This window comes from Drosophila subpulchrella, chromosome 2L (genome assembly GCF_014743375.2).
Source record: "Drosophila subpulchrella strain 33 F10 #4 breed RU33 chromosome 2L, RU_Dsub_v1.1 Primary Assembly, whole genome shotgun sequence".
Taxonomy (NCBI): domain Eukaryota; kingdom Metazoa; phylum Arthropoda; class Insecta; order Diptera; family Drosophilidae; genus Drosophila; species Drosophila subpulchrella.
Window position 1 is genome coordinate 9,917,521 of NC_050610.1, and position 21,415 is coordinate 9,938,935.

Consider the following 21,415-nt stretch of genomic DNA (forward strand, 5'->3'; position numbering starts at 1 on the left):
CGCGCTGTTTGGCAAATAAATAATAAAAACAAGCCCTTTTCAGAGAGCAAGAGGAAAAATTGCAGCAAATGGCATGGAGTTTAAGTGGAGCGCGGCTAAAATGCCTCGGAGGCGGAATCCAGCGGATGCTGCATCCAACATCCTGCAGCCCCACATCCTGCCATTAATAAATAGTTGCAATCAAAATTAAAAGCCAGCATTTTGCTTGTTTTAAACCATTTACGCCCGACATGACGAATATGTGGCACCAGCGGTCTCTGCAAATTTATTATCGCGCTCTAGCACCCAGCTAAATTTGATGTTTGGCAAAAATATAAAAGGAAATTATTTGTTTGGCGTGGGCACAATAATTAATAGGCCAAATGTTGGACCGTAAATTATGGCCATGCATTCACTTAGCTAATTAGGAATGCTCAGAGCAAACTAAACCGTACTAACTAACCCGATTCATCGATGACCATGATCAAAATGCATTATCCTGCATAGGCAATAACTTGTATTCCGCAGTCTAATCAAGGAAATGATTCAGGTGGCAGCCCAGTAGCCATGGAAATCCATTATTAGCAGCAGGATGCCGGCATGGAACTACTAATGAGCATCTCTTGGATTCCCGCAGGCAACAATGCAATTAAACATGAGATGGATTTGCATTCATAGAAGTCCAAGGAGAGGAATAATGAGGAAGGCCGGTTTTCAAAAGACAGCTAACTATTGAATGAAGAGATTAACACTTTGATTCCGAAGTGAGTGGCCCGGCTTGCAGAATAAATACCACTGTTACCTATTAGAAAGATGATGGGCTTGAGTGAAGCTCCTTGTGATAATATTCTAACAAACTCAGCGGGCCAATAAAGCAAATTATCTACTCAACATATGAAATATCAATTCAGAAGCCGGCTTATAAACTTTGGAATACCTTGGGAGCATTCAAAAAGTTTATCTATAAACAGCTCGGTTATGATGATCTTTAAATTATACTGCAAGGATAAGAAGAAAGTAAGCGAAAGTGAAAATACCCTTACAAAATAGTCGTTTGATATTATGTAAATAACAAATATATACTTTATACACATTTACATTTTTATTTAGGCAAAAGTTCGTCTTGTTTTTTAAAAGTATTATTTTGTAGTATATTCCTATAAATTAACTAAATATTCTTCTAGCAAGTATTGTCGTCCGTTTTTGATTAAATTGAAAAGTTTTACTGAAAGGCAAGATTTTAGTTTTAGTATTTCAATAGCTTGTCATAGTATAATGTAATGTTAAAACACTATAGCTATGCCGTTTTACCTATATAAATCACTTAACTTTGAATTCGGTATCCTATATCTAAGACATTAAAAGTCTCCGATCTATCTTCGATTTCCAAATCTTTATTGAATATTATTAAATTTCCGAAACATCAGTACCGATCGAAAACAAACCAGTTCAAGAGATTTATATTTAAGTAAGAATCAGCTCTTTACCGGATCAATATTTTAGCTTTTAAATACTCAAATTAATCCAAACCCGCATAACTCCAAGTGCGAAAATCAACAAATGCATTATTTTCCGCGACTATAAAGTTCGACTTTTATTGCGACTAAATGAAATGCAAATATATTAAATATTTAACAATTATGACAAATTATTATTATGAGCAGTCGGTCGTAAAAGAGGGTGTTAAGAGGCAGAATGCGGGTGCCGCAAAGAGTTAATCAAACCGCCGCAAACTTTCGACCCAAATTGTTTTATTGTCACCCCGTACAAACAACCCCGACAGCCGGCATATGGGACAATATCTGTCGGCTCTTAAACCACTGCATATTTTTAGTGGTCTGCATGTTGGTTTGCGTAGCCACGAGAATTTCCAGCAAAAATGCTGGCAAAATTAGTTATAATCGCTCCCTCTATTTGGCTGATGGTATCATTCTGCGAATAGTGTGGGGCTTACAATTTTCCGGTAACTAGCTTTGATAAATGTCGCTGGAAAGTGTCGCCCTATCGCAGAACCCACCTCTTCCCACCAGCATCCGCAGATCCTGAATCCTGCAGCCAAAGTTTCTGGCTGGGATTGGTCTATTCTGCCGGATCCTGCGACCCGCCTGGCCGGGCATCATAAATTATTTTTGCCTAATCTGCATACTGCGATGGTAACGTCTACTCAACTCTGCCAGTAGTTCAGCATTCGTCGGTTTGTGTGGTAATATTTTTTATTAACCCCTCCCCAACTTTCCTGTAGAAGGTTTTCCTCGGATGAAGAGTACAACTGTTTGGAAATAATAGCACAGTGCATGGGAAAAGTATTTGGCAACCTTTATCTTTCTAACAAAATTAAAATATATATTGATATTAATTTTATTACTTACAAATGAATTATTGTTAAAAATATTGGTCAAGTTTTTATAATAAACTGAAGTTCCTTTATTTTATTTATTTTAAAATTCCTTTTTTTACTTTTAGTGGAAATCTAGGGATAACTAAAACTTTTTGATGTATGTAAAAGGTGTTTTTTTAAAAAGGAAAACGCAAATAACTGTTATTATCGATGCCTGATTTATTTCAATATATGTACACATGTAGCAAGATGATAGGAAATATTTAACCATTTTCTTAATAGATTCCGACTAATAGATTGTCCATTAGTTTTTACCTAAACTGTGTCTATAAATCAGCTGGTGATGCCTGCCTGAGTGACTCCTTTTATGGATAAACTTTTCCCAGCTACTCCCAACTGTTTAATTTATTTTCTATTGCATAATAAATATCAGCTAAAAAACCGCTTCCAAGCCAAGTACACATGCTCCCGAAAATGTTCTGTTGGCATTTTCAGAGGCAGCGGCGCCATAGACTGATGGCTAAATTATAAGCCAAACTAGTTTTTGGCTTTATTCAAAAACCTTTTATGTGGTGAAAAGGGAAATAAACAAAATTACAGAGGGACGGGATGTAGACAAAACGCCCCAATGAGTCGTGGTATAAAGAATTAACAAATTAAGTTTGTAAAAAAAGTTTTCCGAATTGTTCGTTGTGCAGAAAAGTTTCTATGAATTTCAGGACGTGTTCCCGACAGTTGACGATGGCAGCGGCACTTACCTAGCCACCATATCAAACATTAACAAACCAACGATAGACTATGGGCACTTCTGGTATAAACATTTAAAGTTAGTTTTTAGTTAACAATATATAGTTTTGGGTAAATTATTTATAGAAATTAACATAGTAAATATTTTATAACATGAGTTTGGTAACATGCATGTATGAAACAACAGAGAAACAATACAAACAACTTATTTCTCTTGCAAAGGTCAATGATTGAACTATGAAAGCTTGACGTGTTTCATGAATAATAAATTATAGGTGCTCTAATTGTGCTAATGACAAATTTAAAGTGAATATGTTAAAAAAAAAATCAGACGAAATAAATTTTGTACCATCATTTATTTGGTTTAAATATTTGCATGATAATGGCTTCAAAAGTAATTATAAAAAATAAACTTGCAATTTAATTCATTGACAATTTGATTTATTGTGAATAATTTTTTTTTGCTTTGTTGTTTGATACTTTAAAATAATTGTAATGTGTACAATGTACATATATTAATTATTTTAAACAGATATAAACAGAAAGATTTGTACACATTTGGTACACGTTTGACTAATTTGTTGTCACAGCGCTATTAATTATAATGAATGTTTAATATGGTAGCGACTTAAAATGTACTTATTTTGGCGAGTGCAAAAATAAGCTTCTTAAAATAGTGGCAGCCAAATTTGTTTGTAAAGTTTTCGATATTTCTTTACATATTTGACCAATTTGTCTGCTTTTATCTTGGCAACATGCTTTTTCTGGAAAAGTCGACTTTCTCGTGCTTTGGGTGCCAACTTAAGCTTTTTTACCTATTATGCCAATTGTTTGCTCATTTCACAATGTATAAAATGCATACAAAAAGCCAGAAAAAAAATGTCTTTGATGGCAGGCGCGCAAAAAGTTGACCGAGGGCGAATACCATAAGGAAAAGGGGGAAAATTTCATAAAAAATTTTAATTAAATATTTTGCGATACCAATTGCATTGCCTTTGGCTATAGGGATATTAAGAATATCAAGGTTATCAGGTAACCTTTTTACGCGCCGAAAATAGAGTGAAAAGTGTTTTATGAGTAGTGGAATCAGGCAAAAAGTGTTTATTTATTGGAAAGTTTTACCTACGTTGCATTCGATATGTTTAGGGAAGAGTATTTGGAATTGGTCCCCATTTTGTTATGTTGTTTGTGTTGTTCAATATGTTTCAGAGGGCCCCCGGAAAAACGGAAGAGTAAAGGAAAATATTGATGTCGGTATATGTGAAAAGAAAGACAAAACTTGATAAATCATTGTTGTAGAGTTTTGGGGAGTATATTCAATCACATCTGATTGGTCTTCATCCTGTAACTGATCATGCAATAAGGTGCAGATGTGCAAATGATTCAAAAATATTCAAGGCCTATGAAATTATGTTCGAACTATTTATTTTTAACATATAAAAAAAGGTTCCTAGCTCTAAACGATTTTGAAATTTAAATTTCTTAAATAATTTTACATATTTTTTGGTAACTTAATAGAGGGTGTATTTTTGCATTTAATTTATTGTCAAACTCTGATTTAAAGTGCTGGTTCTCTTTAATCCTTGTATAAGCTAAGATCTTTAATCGAGGTCAATTTATCTGCCTTTTCCCCAGCTTATTGCCAGCATATTTAAGGCAATTTTGGCAAAGTCGCCGCAAATTAAACAATGATGTCAAACAATGAAACATGCAAAACAAATAGATAATAACAGCGAACATGTGTAGGGCGACAAAGCTAGGATTATAGGTTTCTAGCCTAAATATTCAGCCAATTTTCAGTTTCCCTTGGCCTATCATTTGACAAATTGCAACCACTGCTTCGGCAAAGGGGCCCAATCAAATCAGACTTCAAGGCAAATATATAGATGCACACGTTTGCCCAATTTATATGCAGCACTTTGCCAATTTCCATGGCCCACGCCCCCCGACACGCCACGCCCACTCGATGTGCACTAATTACACGCATGCAGGGGAAAATGCATGGATCCTGAGAAATAAATGAAATGAAAGCAAAAGAAAGCCATTGAAATCAGGAAATAGCGAAAAGAAGTACGTACGAGCAGCCAAGAAATGAATGAGTGTAAATAAAAAGCAATCGGCAACGGAATGTGAGTTTGGTTGTCAATAAAACAAGGACAACAGCCAGTGGATGGTCGAAATAAGAGAGCCAAGGGATGCATAAAGGATGCGCCTCACCTGGAGATTGCTGAGCAGAGCCTGGAAGTATGGCATGGCCAGGAGGGTCCTGGTGCGACCACTTCCGCTACTGGCGCTCGCCGGCTGCGGAACCCTGTCCTCGGATTGCACTAATTGCGAATGCTGCAAGTGCCCACGCAGCAGATACAGATACATTGCATTGGGATTGGTGTTGGTTTGGGTTCGGTTTCGGTTTCGGTTTCGGATTGGAGTTTGGATTGGGGTGTGGGTTGGTCATTGTGTTGGGTTAAGAAAGAAATATGGCGAAAATAGTTATTAAGTGTGACGTTATTTATTAGCAATATGTTTTGGTTGCAAGTTATGGCTATGCTGATATGGATATGAGCGTAATATATTAGCGGAAATGGTGCTGGGGCGACAGTTGAAGTTAAGTTCGTTAGTATGGGGAGGGGGGAGCGTACTGGAGAGCAATCAAAACGGTTCGACCTGAAAGCGAAGGCATTTAAGTCGGACTTTTAAAGCCAATTCTTAGGAATATTAAAGAAGAATCTTTGATAGTAAATGGAAATACTACACTGATAGAAAAAAAGGAACATAAAAGTAAATATATGCATATAAAAATGAAATTTTCGAAGTTGTTATATATAAAAAACACAATTTTTAATATAAAGCATAATAAATCGCACAATTAAAGATGAAAAATCAAAGGTAGAAAATATTATTAAATTAACTATGACTGTTAGATATATTATCATTGTTAAAAATAAAAAAAGCAATGGATGAAAATTAAAGCGACATAACGTTTTTCTAATATTAGAATAATTTATTTAATTAAATAACGTAAAAAGTTTTTTTATCAGTGTAGATATCATTCAAGTTTTTAAATTCCCTGCACCTAGCTAACCAGATAAATCCCTTACACTTCACACCTTTTCCAAACCTTTAATCCAATTGCGTTTCCTTAACAACTTTGCTTTACTTATTTACCTGAATATCGCATTTTCTTTGACCATAATAAAATTTATAGTAAAAAGAATATCCTAAACACGAATTCACTATTCATCCCATCGGCTACAACTCAATCAGGGTATTTACGCTAATTCTTGGCTGCCTTTTCCAACAGAGGAAAGCCCAGCACCCAGAATCATTCGCCAGACAAACATCAATTTTGGGCAGGTATTGCCGTTGGCCCAGGTGACCGGAAATAGATTCCAATCCCTATACCTTCCCCTCCTTAAAAGAAGGACAAAAATCTATGCCTCATCTTTTGTTGTTTTCCAGGATTCTTCGTTTACCTTTCTACCTTTACCGCCAATCCACTCAGCTCGACTTTGGTGCTTTCCTCCGTCTGCCAACTGTACGTATACGTAATTTCATTCTAAAGGACATTATATGTTTGGCCAGTCGAAAAAGACAGAGCAAGGACCAAACAAACACAGAGAAAGACAGAGAGGCAGATACAAATCTAAACTGCCAACAGTTGGCACAGATATTTATTCTGTTGATATGAGGCAACCCAAAAGAAATGGGGAAAGCCAAGTGGAAAAACTATCAAATTACGTAGATGTTGACATAGAAAGAAAAAGGGAGGAGCGAATGGGACCGCAAAATCCAATGCACAACGAAATTGTGTAAACTCCAAAGGGACTATGTTGGACTACGAAGACATTTGCACGTTTCCGGAACATATTTAAAACGTACGTAAACCCCGGCAATGACGTTGATCGAGTGGGACAATCATAAAGGATCCGAATCCGAATCGGAATAAGGGAACTGGGAACTGGGAACTACTCACATCGTCCTCCATAATGCTGCTATCCGCATGCTGAATCCCATCCGACTTGGGCCTCCGATTCCGCTCCCTGCCATTCTGCAAACGCTCCGATTGCTGCTGCCTGCGACGATTTCCCTGCTGCTGCGTCGACCTGTAAAAATATGTGGAAAATGAGAAAAAGGAAATGGGATATTAAAGCCAAACGTTGGGCCAGGATTCTCGGATCCCAGCCTTTCAGACCTGCTAGATGTCAAATGCAGATTTTCGTTCCCACAACCACAAAGCCCTGTCGTTTGCCATTTCGTGGTGACCCTTCTTGACCAAACCCCCACCTTCTGTATTCCCTACAAAATGGGCTTTGTAAAGGCGTTACAAGTTGCATTTTTCAAGAGTCATCGGTGGCGATAAAAGCTTGTTTTTTTGAGATGCCTTTGAACTGGTCAATAAAGTGCAGAACAAATAATGTATTTAAAATTTAAATACTAAAGAATTTAATTTTGAAATCCTAAAGTTTTCTAAAAAATTACTCATGAATATACAAATGCCTTTTTGGTTTGGTAATCCATTCCATACACCTACACTTATATTAAATATAAATTGTGATTGCAGCAATAAAGATACTTCTTTATTGAAAGCACACTATTAAAATAAGCGTATTACAGTATAAAGATACATTATGCTTTCCTTAAAGCCTGTCAGATGTATTTAACATTTAAATGCACAATATTCGAAGTACAACGTCATACAAATTTAAAGTTTACTTTGGTCAAGTATTAGAATTTATTTACTTTGCTTTCCTTTTAACGAAATTCATCACTCAATTTATATTTGCCTCAGCATTTATTTACTCACAAATTTGCTTTATATTTGCACACACTTGCGTTGCAATTCACTGCCAGTTGTTTGTTGAAATTCCCCTTTTGGGGGACCGGGCAACATAAATAATAATTTAAAAGTAAAACACCGTAACAATATATCAAAAAAGCATTTTGTGCCCACACCCGATGGCCGGTCAAAAGACCAAAATCCAACCCACTAAGTAAAGCCCCTTCCGGACCTTTTTGCAAATATTTGCATATTTTCCAAGCTGCAGAAAATTGACAAAAATGGGTTGACTGGCTGTGTGCAGCATTGCACCAACAAAAAAGCATCTCTCAACCGCAAAGATATAAAATATGTATTGTAAACATTTAAAATGCGATCAAACATGGGCCCCCATCTTTCCACTACACTGAGCTGCAATTTTATATTTTTTGTTTCTACACAGTCGCTGCCAAAAGTTGTGCCACGCTTTTCACGTTGATGATGCATTTGAAAAGCGGAAAACGCAGTTGTACCGCCGTAAATTCGGAAAACCTTGCCGTTTGCTGGTTGGGGAAATGGTGAAAAGCCTGCGGCTTTGCCAAAATGCATTTTCCTGTTGGCCGTTTGCTTTTAACCATTTGCGTTAAGAGGGGGAAAGGGCTCCACAACACGATTGCGAACATATGGAATTGTTGTCCCTATATAAATTGCACATCTATGTATGCAGGTAACTGTGTAATTTCTGGCATGTTAAACTTCTAACCCAACCAAAACACGTAACCCGAATTGCGAAATAAACCGCGCACACGTGTGCGTGGAAATGCAGTTTTGGGTAAGGTTTACTGGGTTGGGGGTTTTTTGGGGGGGTTGCTCTGGAACAAGTCAGGTACTCAATAGAGTTAAACGTTGAAGAGCTTGGCAGAGAAAGCGAAGGAATCTGAAGTTTCAAGCTGCATTCAGAATTTAACATTTAAGCCCTTTCAACTTCTGAATAAATATAGTTGCGAAAAGATTTTGAACGACTTTGTAACGCTCTTAAATTTGATTGAAAAGATTAAAGATATATCTCACTTCCTAACTAATATATCAAGGTGAACTGATTTAAAGACAATATAATATTATTAGGATTAGAAAAAGACAAACAAACAAAACCACTGAAATTTGGAGACGCTATATTACTTAAATTAAAAAACTTATCTAATATTAGGAAACTTTTTCTCATATAGTAAATTTATTAAGCCACAAAAAAAGTACCTGTACATTTATGGGGATATTTTTTTTGGGTGTATCCCGGTACATCCTTTACTTACAAAAGGATTTCAAGCCACGAGAACATAAAGTGTCATAGCCAACTTTTGTTAGTGGTTTCGCCCCAAAAAGGGGGCGGATATAAGCAGAGGTGAGCCAGCTAAGTAACCATAAAATTTACTTAGAGTTTGTTTTGTTTTCCTTATTTTCTGTTGTTGTTTAAGAGCATAAAACTTTAATGCCAGGGAAAGGCAAATACAAACAAAGCAGGTGGGCACAAGTGGTAAAGGTGTGTCGGAAGTAACACTTAGACAGCCACCAGCGATGATAACACGCATACGCAGCGTGGGCCAAAGGATTGGAGTGGAGGGGTAGTGGGTGGCAAAGGACTGCAATGGATCGAAACGGAAGACCATCTATATGAAGTCAAGAAGGGAGGATGGAGAAAGTGCATAACTGACCACTACTAAGCGGTTACCACTTTGCCGCAGCAGTAAAGGCGCGAATATTGCTGCTATGTTTCCAAACGGAACTTGCTCTTCTCCTCCAGAAAAAGAAAGAATATATATAGGGAAGAACAAGCCGGTAATAATGGACACTTTAAGGGAAAGTCCCGGGGGGAATCGAGTCAGAGATTAGGTTAGTGCAAGGATGTTGTTAAATTGCTGCTGGAATGGTGGAATGTCGGGGAGGGGAAAATGCAAAGTGCCCAAGGAAAACTGTCAATTTGCTTTATGCCCGGGAAATGAGAGATGTGAAAATGGACTTCTCAAGTAAATTTTTAATCGGAAGCGCCATTTGCAAATAAGATAGATAGGAAAATTATTTTCACAAGTGCTGGCCCATTCCCTGGGTTAAGACTTGTTAAACCTCTTTACATACTTAAATTTGTTATCAACAGCATCTATAAAACTAAAAAGAAAAATATTTTTTTACCCAAATGCCGTCTTGAGGGCGTTTAATTTGTATTCTCAAATATAAACTATTTTGCTCTGTCAAAACGGTTAAGTAATAAATATTTTTCTCCTTCCAATTTCTCTACTGCATAGAGAGAAAAAATTATAGTTTTGTCATTAATACATAGTAGTCAATATTTTTAACAGCTTTTGTCTCAATGCATAATAGACGATGAAACTATCTTTTGTTGTATTTTAAGACTGTCGTATGGAGTCATTTTATTAATTTTTGGGTGTCATTTAAGGCCGTTTTAACTAAAGAATAGATACTAACTCTGCGTTACAAAGGAATTTCTTTCTTAACTAAACCTATCCCAAGTCTAATTATTAGTTACGATTCGAATTGTTTGAAAAAAATGAGTCCGGCTGGGTCAGTGGCTAGGTCTTGCACGAAACCTGCCCTATCTGCAACTGCTCCGAAATAAGGAGTTGAGCGTGGAAACTTTTCGCAGAAGGTTACACGACAGGATGCTTACTTACCCATTAGCGGGACCATCAGTTTCAACTCCAGCGGAAGTGCCTGTCGCTCCCGCCGACGTCATATCCGCCGAGGTTAGGGCCTCCGTGCCGCTCCGCTCACGCACCAAGCGATCTGGAAATCAGGTCAAAAAGAAAATGTTACTTAGATAAACAAGCTCATTAGGGACAGTGATGAGTTAGGTAGCAAAATAGTTTACTTGAATAAGTATCAAGGCATAAGCAATGTCCGTTATTTGGGTGTTGTGCCTACTTTTGAAAATACACTAAAGGAAACTTTTTCGGGTACCAATTATGTAAGAGTTAATATCTGTTCGTTAAACATAACTACCAGATAAACTTGTTTTTACAACAAATATATTTTCCAAACGTCTATATTTTTTCTTACGCTCATAAATTTGCTGTACATCCTAAAAAGTCGGGTTTCTTAGATTGACTCGGTCAAATTTCCTAACCCCCACCTTTATTGGTTCGTTAAACCTAACTACCAGATAAACTTGTTTTTATAATTAATCTGTTTTCTGGACGTCTATATTTTTTCTCACGCTCATAAATGTGCTGTACATCATAAAAAGTGGGTTTTCTTATATTGAATCAGAGAAATTTTCTAACCCGCACCTTTAACCACAAGTTTTAACTGGCACTCGAGAAAATGGACCTTACTAAGACTAAATTTCGAGTTACGGGTTACTACCCAAAAGGGGCACTTTCCTATATTACTTTGGGTGTTTTCCCATCACTGTTTGGCGGCACCACTCGGCGCTGATTACCCACCTGCCTCCTGTCGCTCCAGGTCCTCGGCACGTTGGCCCGGCTTGGCCTTCACCTCGATGGTGATTTCCGCGGAGCTCAGTCCGGCGTGGCAGGAGTAGACCCCGGCATCGCGGAACGTGATATCGAGTATACGCAGGGCACCCTTCTTGGACACCTTGAACTTCCGCGAACGCTGCAGCGGCTTGTGGTCCTTGCTCCACTTTATCTTGGTGCGATTGTACCGCTTTACAGGGCACTTAATCTTCACCTGGGTGCCGAAGAAGACCACCCCGGCTCCGCCCACCTTCAGAGTGATCTTGGTCTTCTTGGGATCGTGTTGGATGTGCGTGGAGTTGTTGATCTGAATGACCGGCTTGGGATCCTCCGGCGGGCAGGGCTTCACGTTGCAGGGCTTCTTGTCCGCCGGCTTGGCACTCGGACACATCGATTCGGGTCGCTCGATCTTGTGCTCCTGGGCCATGATCTGTTTGCACTCCACCTTGCGGTCCTTGAACCCATAGCCGCAGGTGTGGGAGCACTTGGCCCACTCACCCACCTCCCAGCGGACGGGGCAATCGAGGACGTTGCAGTACTGTCGATCCGCCGGCGGTGGCTGGGGACACATGCTATTCGGGACCACCATGGTGTTGTCGCCGCCGCGGGTCACCTCATGGATGCACTGCACCTCGCGGGTCTTGATGCCAATGCCGCAGCTCTTGGAACAGGGCGTGTAGTCCGAGTAGTTCCACCTGGGCGGGCAGGGGCGGTCGTTGCAGGTGCGAACCCTCGCCTCGGGCTTGGTTTCGGGAGCGCACAGGAAGGGGGACACCACCCGGCCATTGTCCTCGCGCACGCAATTGATGATCAGCTCCTCGACGCCCCCAAGGCAGGAGGCACTGCAGGATGTGTAGCCCTGCTCCCGCCACACATAGGTCTTTCCCGGCTCCGAAACACCCACTTTAATCGCATCCCGGGGGTACTGCTCGTCGAAATGATGCGCGGGCGACATGCACGGCTCCTCGGCACATCTCTCCACCTCGTCATGGGGCTTCTTTCCCTCGCACAGGGAGTCATTCACGGTGGCCACCGTTCGGGAATATTCCAGGAATATCTTGCAGTTGTAGGACCGCCGGCGGATTCCCTCGCCGCACGTAACGCTACATCCCGACCACTCTGTGTCCTTGATGTAGCTGTGGATTTTAAAGATACATTTTCATTAAAATCAGCCAAGGAATTATTTATTAGTTAGAATTTAAATACTGTTGTAAAAGAGATTTCCCAGATGAGCATACGAAAAAATACATTTTTGTACAAAACGGGTATCTATAAGGATTATTCATGGTAATTATCTAAGCAGATATTTCTAGTATTCTACGATTTTTTCAGATAATATTCTCAAAAAACGTGTAAAATAAAAATCATCTTTTTTTAAAGACAGGTTAAAGTATTTAAAGTATTCTAAATATAAAAAAACACTTTGTCATTAACGTAAATTTTAAGGTAAGGCATATAATTCAATACATGGTAAATAATATTTATTTACAATATTGTACATAATTGAAAAAAATTGTATTAAAAACTAAGCCTTAGGTTGAAAATAAACGATAGATGTATGGACCTCGATTGATTAATTGAAATATTTCCAAAGAAATATGTTTTTTAGATTCTTTTCATTTGCCAATGAAAAAATTTATTAAATTTTTCGCCCCACCGATAGAACACTCACAATTCCACCACATGTGCACAAAAAGTCAGCTACCACATCACATGCTGTGATCCATGGGCGATTCCTTTGCATTTGCACGTTTGCACTCGGCCACACACAAATCGAATCAAATAAAAATAAAACTTGTGTCAACGCTAAAACCATCCTCCTGTTTGCCGTCCATTTCATCCAGAGCTAAGCAAATTCCATGCAACAATGGAGCCCACCACGTTCTACACACTGCATTTCATTTGATGCCAGGGCACAGGACACAGGACACATATTTATTGAACCCCTCTGTGCTCGACCCCAAAAAGTATGCTACGCGAATGAATCGTTTGGGGGAAATCGAGTGAACACCCGCATGGCCTACTCTATGTGTTGTTTGTAGTGGCGCTTTACTAGAGGCAGGCACTGTACTGCAGTGCTAGTATTGTTTTGTGGCCCGAAGTGGTTTTTATGGCCACGTTGACAGGCCAGAGAAATGGACTGGGGGTCAGAGGACACAGAGGCTGACCAATCCGCTGGACAGGAGCCTTTCTACGCTTTATTGATTTGTAGTCAAATTGTAGATGCCAACGTCGCATTAAAGTGGCGCCAAATGGCCGCAAACATCTTAGCACGGTTCTCTAAGTAGGTCAACTGGCAGGCTGCACTGTGAGAAAATAATACCAATTTTTTATTTTATGAGAATATATTCATTATGAAAATATATTCTTTATGTATATAAAGGTTAAACCTTAAAATGCTTACCCTAAAATATTTTAAGAATATTGACGCCTTAAAGGGTAACCATGTGTTAGGTTGGGCTTGTTCGGAATGAAAAATTCGTTTTCTCAATATGATGTTAATTAACGAACGACAAATCTTTAAGGATTTATTTTTCTGACGACTTAGTACAATTTTGTCAGGAATTTTAGATAAAACCTTATTTGATATGAGAAAGTACATTTTATCCGCATCACCAATTTAATGACGAAAGTTCGAATGACAATTAGAAATCGGTTGTAAGTAGAACGCAAATTTAACTCAATGACAGAAGTTAACATAACATATCATTTGGTAAATCCGATGTTCTTTATTTTTTCCAGTGATTCTTCTGGTTTCATAACCACAGCGCCGCGTAGGCCATGCGCGTGTTCAGAACTCTGTTTGCTTGTATCTCTCCTCATTTTTTTTGTTTGTCTGGCTGGCGCGCTGCCATCGCCAATCTCCTCATAGCCTTTATTGTTGCCGCATCGGCATCGGAATCAGAATCGGAGGCCAAGGTTCTGGTGGCGGCAAGAAGACGCGACTTTATGGCGGCGCCAGGCTCGAATAGTTTTAGCTTAGTGGGCATCATCGCAACAACAAGGCATCGGAGGAAATGTAAGGAAAAGATAAGTTGAATGCTTTCTTGGCAAAATAAAAAGCGGCATTCTGTTTGTTCTTGGTCAGGGGTCCATTAGGTCCAAGAGAAATGGCTTTTTCACTTCCCCATATTACTTTTCTTTGGGTAGGCATTTCAAACTTGGGTCAATGTTCGATAATTTGATAATTACAGAATAATAACTACAGACTCCAGCACCATTATGAATACAGTTAATTAGTATTACCGAATATCAAAACATTAATTCCCTTAATAAAGCCAACGTTTTCGACTTATAAAACACTCTAACCCCCTACAATGTTGGTGGCTACTTAGTAATAAAGAAGTAATAAATTAGGATTACTTATAGTAATTCCACCTAATGTCAAAGATCTTTAAATATAAGATGTTTTGGATTTCCTTGGATTTTTGGCGTTGACCAGAACAATTTCCTGGCACATAAATAAGTGAGAAGAGGGCACAACTGGATAGGGATTTCCAATCAGAGCCGTAATTTATTATTTCGCCTAAGTATTCCCCGAGCGGCAATTATCCGATAAAAGCACTTGGCTTTGGCCACTCGATTCTAATGATTTCATTTAGATTTGTTCGCTTGTTTCGCAGGCTAATTAAAGTGTGTATACACCTAAGAGGTACCTTCGCGTTGAAGTGAGTGCCCAATTTGATATGTTTGACCTGACTTATCGGCGGTGTTTTATCGTTTTCCAATAACAATGAAATGGGCACTGAGAAAGTGGCACTTTAATTGTCATTAGCCGCACTTTACCGTACTCACAATCTACTCCAATTCCAAGTCGATACTCTGCCCATTCCAATCTAAGGATCTGTGGCTCGTGAGTTTGTCTAATAGCCTTAATTTTAGGTGTCGACAGTGCTCAAGGACATTATGATGAGTCACGGAGAGGGGCAATGTGGGTTGCTTGGCTGGTTTATTTGCTGGAGAGTGTGTTTTGGCCAAGTGCTCCAGCCAAGTCAAGTCGAGTGGCAGCTAAGTGGGCTGAGATGGCGAGGAAGGACGCGGAAGAGGGCCTAGCGACGCACTAAAGTTGAAATATGTCAAGAGGTGGCTGTGAGGCCTTATCTAGAGAAGTGGTTGGAGTAGCCAGAGGCCCCCCAGCACCATCAAGATAGCAAGATCGAGTCAAAAGCCCCTGGAAGGCGTAGTGTGTCATGTCCCCAGGGAAAGTCCCCACCACACCAAGGCGTGACATCAATTAAGCACTGACAATAGTTATTGAAATGTCCGACAGGCTACACAATACACGACTTAATTTTGTGGGCGGAAAGGACAAAGAGATAGGGGTACAAAAGGAATGTTCTCTCAAGCCAGTCTTTGATGGAAAAATCATTCATGGCGAGAGCTCGTTTATTATTTATAAGATATCATTATAATTTTATTATAGGTATTATTTTTTGAAGTTAGAGCAGGTTGGTGACACGTGCTGCTAATGAAATTATCTTGGGGAATCAAGTTTCAATAATTAGAAAAAAATGGTATCTCATTTTAATAGTGTTATTTTAATAAATTTGGCTTTGATTAGTAAGTTTTAACTGACAATATTTTCTTAAAGTTTAAGTAAACTTAAGCCAATTGGGCTTGAAAAAGTCTATACTTTTCCAGTTTTCACTTTCGAATATTTTAGTGGAAATCAATTTGCAAATTGGTAATATTAAATCCACTTGAAGGTATTTTTCTTAGAGAAAAGAATTATTTAAAATAAAAGGTGATATAACAATATTGACCAAGTTGTAATTAATACGGATTCAAAGTCAAATCGAATACATCAAAATTTTTAGGAAGTAGACATCAGTAAACACAGCTACTCTTTTTGTAAAACAAAGTATAAATAAATCTCTTTATGATAAATATCTCAAAGATACGGGAAAATTCTCTCAATATTACTGTTAAAGTAAATCGCATTTTAGCTTTTGCAGAATCTCGTCCTACTTACGTGGGATCTAGAGGGGGTCCGTCTGCCCTGCCGCCTCCCCGATGGTAATTATTATTCGAATTTCCGCTCATCAGATGCATGGTGCGCGGCTCATCGGGCGCTTCCTGCTGCAGACGACTCTGGGTGCGATGGGAGTAGCGCGGAGTTTGGTCGGAGTAGGACGAGCCCTCGCCATCATCCGTGTCCTGACCCGATTCCAGGTCATCGATGTCCTCGGCCTCGTCATCCGCCTCCTCATCATCGTCGTCGTCATCCGCATCCGAACTGTCCATCTGCCGCTCAGATCGCTGCGATGGGCATTTGAATTTCCGTTCAAGATGAAAACGCTGAAATCATTGACAGGCCAGAATCGGACTCACCTCGTTTAGGGAACGGCTGCTGCCCACGATGATGGTGCCACCACCGCCCTTGTTGGAGGAGCCTCCTCCTCCTCCTCCACCACCTCCACCTCCTCCTCCTCCTCCTCCGCCGCCGCAGTGGATGCCAGTGGAGCACTGCTGCATGCTGCCAGGCTTTGTAAGGGGATCACATTTGGCACTCAGGCTGCCGTCCGTCGATTTGCATTCAACGCCCCGCATTTGTATTCCCTGTCCGCAGGAAACCGAGCACTGTGTGGGTTAAAGGAAGTGGAAGTTGAAAAATCCGTGGGTATTATAAATTATTTCAATAAGCTCCCTTTCTGCCCTCATAAAAAGGCATTTGTTAGCACAAAGGATGAGCCGCAACATGACAAAGTGCGCTTCTTTTGCTCAAGTGATGCGGTTGAAAAACAAAATGGCAAATCCAACAGGGACTTTCTAACCCCCCAAAACCCCCATACGCACACCCAGACATTCAACCCCATCGCTGTCTCGCATACAAATGGAAATTCACATATTCTTTCCTCGTAACACGAGGCGTATGTGTAACTTCACAGCTTCATCTCCATTGTTTATGGTTTTAAACCCCTTTCCATAACCATTCTCATTCCCCGCTTTAATAACGCTTAATTTTGTGGCATATATTTTATTAATGGACATAAACGTTAACCTGTTTTTTTTAATAGGCTCGCTTGGCTCTCGCTTTTTTTCCATTTCCATTTTTCATTTCATTTCATCTCATAAGCATTATGCGAATTCATTTAAAACCTGGATGTGGATGTTCCTGCTGAAAGGTTTTGCGGTTACCTTTTCACACAAAAGAGTTGGCAAGCAAAAAAAAAAGGGAAAAACGGCAAGGAAGTTTTATTATATTTGTGAAGTTCATTAAGTTTGTTAATAGGCTGACGTTAAGTAGTTTCCACTCATATTTTGCCCCTTTTTTCCCATAAAAGTTAAAAGTGAAAAGGCTTCAGAGCTACTTTTTAATTATGTTTCCCGAATTCCATTAGCCCTGTAATGGAAGACAGTCAATTGACTAAAAAAGTTTTTTCGCACAAGTAATGGAATATAATTATATTGCATTGCAGGACTCCCAAGAAAGGAAATCAATCAATAGACTAATAAAGTTTCCATAGTGTGCAAGGCCAAAGATATCAAATATTCTATTATATTAAATTACGCCGATTTACCAGATTTAATTAAATAATCACCCCTTTCTTCCTCCAACTTATTTTCATATTCTTTCCCATCTTAAACCCTACACTAAGCCGGCAAAAAATACCTTTTAAGCCACCCCAAAACGTTAAGTAACAAGCAGACGAAAAAACTTGAGACAATTCAATTAAGCAACACATAAACTTGACACCCCCAGGCGGGCGTCCTAAGTCCCCGCACATACATAGTGTACTTTGTAGAGCCCATGGGCTGGGGAAACATTAATAAAGTTGCACTTTAAATGAACAGCAACCAAAGTGAAAATTCAGAGGGAGTTGGGCTCCTTTAATCGGAGGGGAAGAGGGCGGCGAGTTTGGAGTAAGGGACTTTGCGACCAGACAAACTTGAGCAGCCACGTTGATTAAGTTGTACTAGTTGGCTAGGGCTATGGCCAAGAGGCAGGGGTCTGTCTCAGCCCCAGTCTTATTCGGAGTCTCAGTCGCAGTCTAGCGGCTAGCAGCTTATTACGAGCCACCAAGCAAAGTAACTACAAATGCGGAACAAAATAACAAGGAAGGAAGAGAATGGCGCCTATTCGACTTAAGAATGCTCTGGCAGAATTTAAGAAACATCATGAATTTATTTTTGAAATAATAACACAAAAAACTATTTCGTTTAATCATAGATATTTATAAGAGAGATTTTGGATAAAATGTCCTTTGAAAGGCTTCTCTCTTAATCACATTTGTATTACATTAAGTAAATTGTGGAACTTACTTCAATGTTGGGGATGAATTCGCAAGATTCGATATTAATATGTGCGAAATAATTTTAAGTCACTGCTGTCTACCTATCAGAAAATAATCAAAAGAGCTCCCTATCGAATTTTTGAAAGAATCTCTGAATGCGAATATATTTGTCTATAAAAAATAAAAAAAAATCTTATTAGAATGAAAGTATTAGAAAATCAAATGAGAAATTTAAACAACATTGTACTTCAGGTTCAGAACAAAAAAAAAAGTCTGAATGCCAAATCCGCGCTATTCAGTTTTTAAAGCAAAAGGCATTCTGTAGGGACTATGCCCCTGGCCAGCGTTTGGGGCAAACAAACAGCAGCGAGCAGCGGCAACCCAGACATTTAGCTAAGTATACACAAAGGGCCCAGACATGGCCTCGTCAACGTGCAACGCTCAACGTGCAACTTGCAACGTCTACGTCTGGGTCCTCCACTTTTTTCTGGCTGCAGCACAGAAAGTGCACGATTATTACACGACTCGTTGGGAAGTGGGATGATGGGTTCTATGCGCTGAGCTGCTGAGGTGCTAAGGTACTTACGCCGGTCCAGTCCTCGACCTCCCAATGCGGACACTCCTCGATAATGCAGGTCTCTTGGGTTGGCGGCTTGGGTGTGCGGCACATGATATCGGCAACCTGTTGGAGAGTGAGGGGTAGGTGTGAGAAAACATGGCAATAATGTGTTGCACTCCTCCCCGCTTCCGTATGCAAATTTAAGTAGCGTTGTAAGGAGGCGGCACCACAAGTACTCGTAATAGCCACACCCAAAAAAGTGATACCGAAAATAAGCCAAGATCAAATGTCAGTTCGAGATACTGTCTCCTGACTTTTTCGAGAACAAACGTTCTTGAAATAGAGATGAAAGTAAAGAAATGCTTATTTGAGAAGAAACGTTCTTGAAATAGAGATTAAAGTAAAGAATTTGTCTTCTGAATTATTCGAGAGAAACGTTCTTGAAATATAAATGAATACTAAGAAATTACCTTCTCACTTTTTCGAGAATAAACTTTCTTGAAATAGAGATGAAAGTAAAGAAAGTGTCTTCTCACTTATTCGAGAAGAAATGATATTGAAATATAGATTCAGTTTATTTTGAGCTTGCTTCTAAAAAAGACGTAATATTAAAGCAGAGTGAAAAGAAGTCTTTATTCTGTTTTCAAGGAACTCTTCATCTTGATTTTAAGATTTGAGATTAAATCGATCTTGGCGTACTTTTGAGATCGAAGAATTGGTTTTAGAACGATTGTTTTTCTGAGTGCAGGCCTTTTTTCGGATATCCTTTAGGCCACTTTACTAGCACCACTCACCCTCGTTTTGATGGCGTTCGACTCTTCCGCACAGACAACCATCCGCTCCCGGTATCCATGCCCACAAAGTCGGCTGCAAGTGCTCCAATCGTCGGTTATCCAGCTGCGAATTTACAGAGGTTAAATGCAAGTGGTCAGTGGGCGTTCTCCGTGAATTAGCACAGTACGAAAGGTAAATGAATAGTTTCCAAAAGCAATGGAAAGAAAACAATTTCACACGCTCTGAAATATGTTCAACCTAAAGTGCATGTGGTTGGGTGTGAAAAAGAGAAATGCTTCAGGGAAAAAGGGCTGAAGTACAATGGAATCCCTCTGTTATTGGCTGTTAAATAGTTCAACAGCGGTAAATCGCTGGCATCACTCGAGAAACTGAATGGTGCAGCTAAAAGTGCGAATAAACCGGAACGCAGCAAATTAATTGCTCGGAATTTAGAGCAGCATTAAATCTACTTGTTGGTATACCCGGTTAAAGAACAGAAGGAAAAAAAACTGGATTTATATTTTAACGTTCATAACCATAGGTTCAATTTAAATACTTTTCAAAATTTAAGACTTTAAAAACCCGGATATATTTTGTTCTCTTTATAACCATTGGTTATTTTTAGGGACAAAGGTGTTTTTTAATCATGACCAGCCGAAACTCATTAATCATCGAAGTGCAGCCTCTATTGTCTGTTTTCATTGGTCTAGTCCAAAGAAAAATCATAAAATGGACAAAGCAAATGAGAAACTTGGTGCGGGGAAATACCAACTCCCAGTCAAACCAAATCAAAAACAAAATTTATGTCTATGCCTGAGGCAAAGGCGAAAAGCCGCGAACAGCAATAAACATGCAGACGGAACACCGGAAAAGGAAACTCCACAACCAGCGGAGATTAGAATTCTAAGGATACCCAGGACATGGAGACATTCGCCAAATTGGCGTAAACTTTTGGCTTACTTCGGTCTCGGTTTGGGTTCGCCCTGGTTTCTGGTTTTGGTTTGCAAAATGTCACCAAACGATAAATAAGCGTGAGGTTGCCAGCACTGGAAAAAAAGAGAGGGTGGTCAAAGGAAGAAGGACGACGGACGAGACAGGGACAGGGACATGGAACTGGCCCCCAGCGACTGGAGACAACATCCGTGTTCGACTGCTCGGCGATTATATGTAGTGTGCCTGGGATGGCAATCAAAACGTGCGCACGATAAGCGACGCCATTTAAATTGATAGCTGGCCAGGTGAGACACGGCACCCGAAACTGCACTGAGAGAAAGTTTTTAGAACCCTTTTTAACGAAAATAGGAATGTGTCAAAAAAAGAAATATATATATATTGTGCATGCTTTAGTTATAAAACATTTTGCCTGTCGACCAATACTTAAAAATCCAAATAGCTTTGGAAAAAGATATCTAATATTGTAAAATATTTTAATGATTGTGAATAATGATTGTGAACAGCACTTAAATTAATAAATTGATCTTGTGATAAATGCCAAATAAACACAAATACATTCATTTAAGAAATCATAACCTTTTTCTC

At 39.3% G+C, this 21,415-nt stretch overlaps 1 protein-coding gene across 1 annotated transcript in view; it reads right to left on the reverse strand.

Moving 5' to 3' along the window:
• The window catches only part of LOC119546440 (protein madd-4), a 62,816-nt gene that overhangs the window by 6,782 nt on the left and 34,619 nt on the right, over positions 1–21,415 (reverse strand). Inside the window, exons 9-17 of the mRNA XM_037852715.1 lie at positions 19,897–19,999; positions 19,130–19,225; positions 16,753–16,888; positions 16,640–16,704; positions 16,281–16,567; positions 11,276–12,444; positions 10,505–10,616; positions 7,038–7,167; positions 5,282–5,404 (exon numbers count right to left, since the gene is read on the reverse strand). Coding sequence (XP_037708643.1) covers positions 5,282–5,404; positions 7,038–7,167; positions 10,505–10,616; positions 11,276–12,444; positions 16,281–16,567; positions 16,640–16,704; positions 16,753–16,888; positions 19,130–19,225; positions 19,897–19,999 — 2,221 coding nt within the window. The remainder of the gene's footprint in view (positions 1–5,281; positions 5,405–7,037; positions 7,168–10,504; positions 10,617–11,275; positions 12,445–16,280; positions 16,568–16,639; positions 16,705–16,752; positions 16,889–19,129; positions 19,226–19,896; positions 20,000–21,415) is intronic.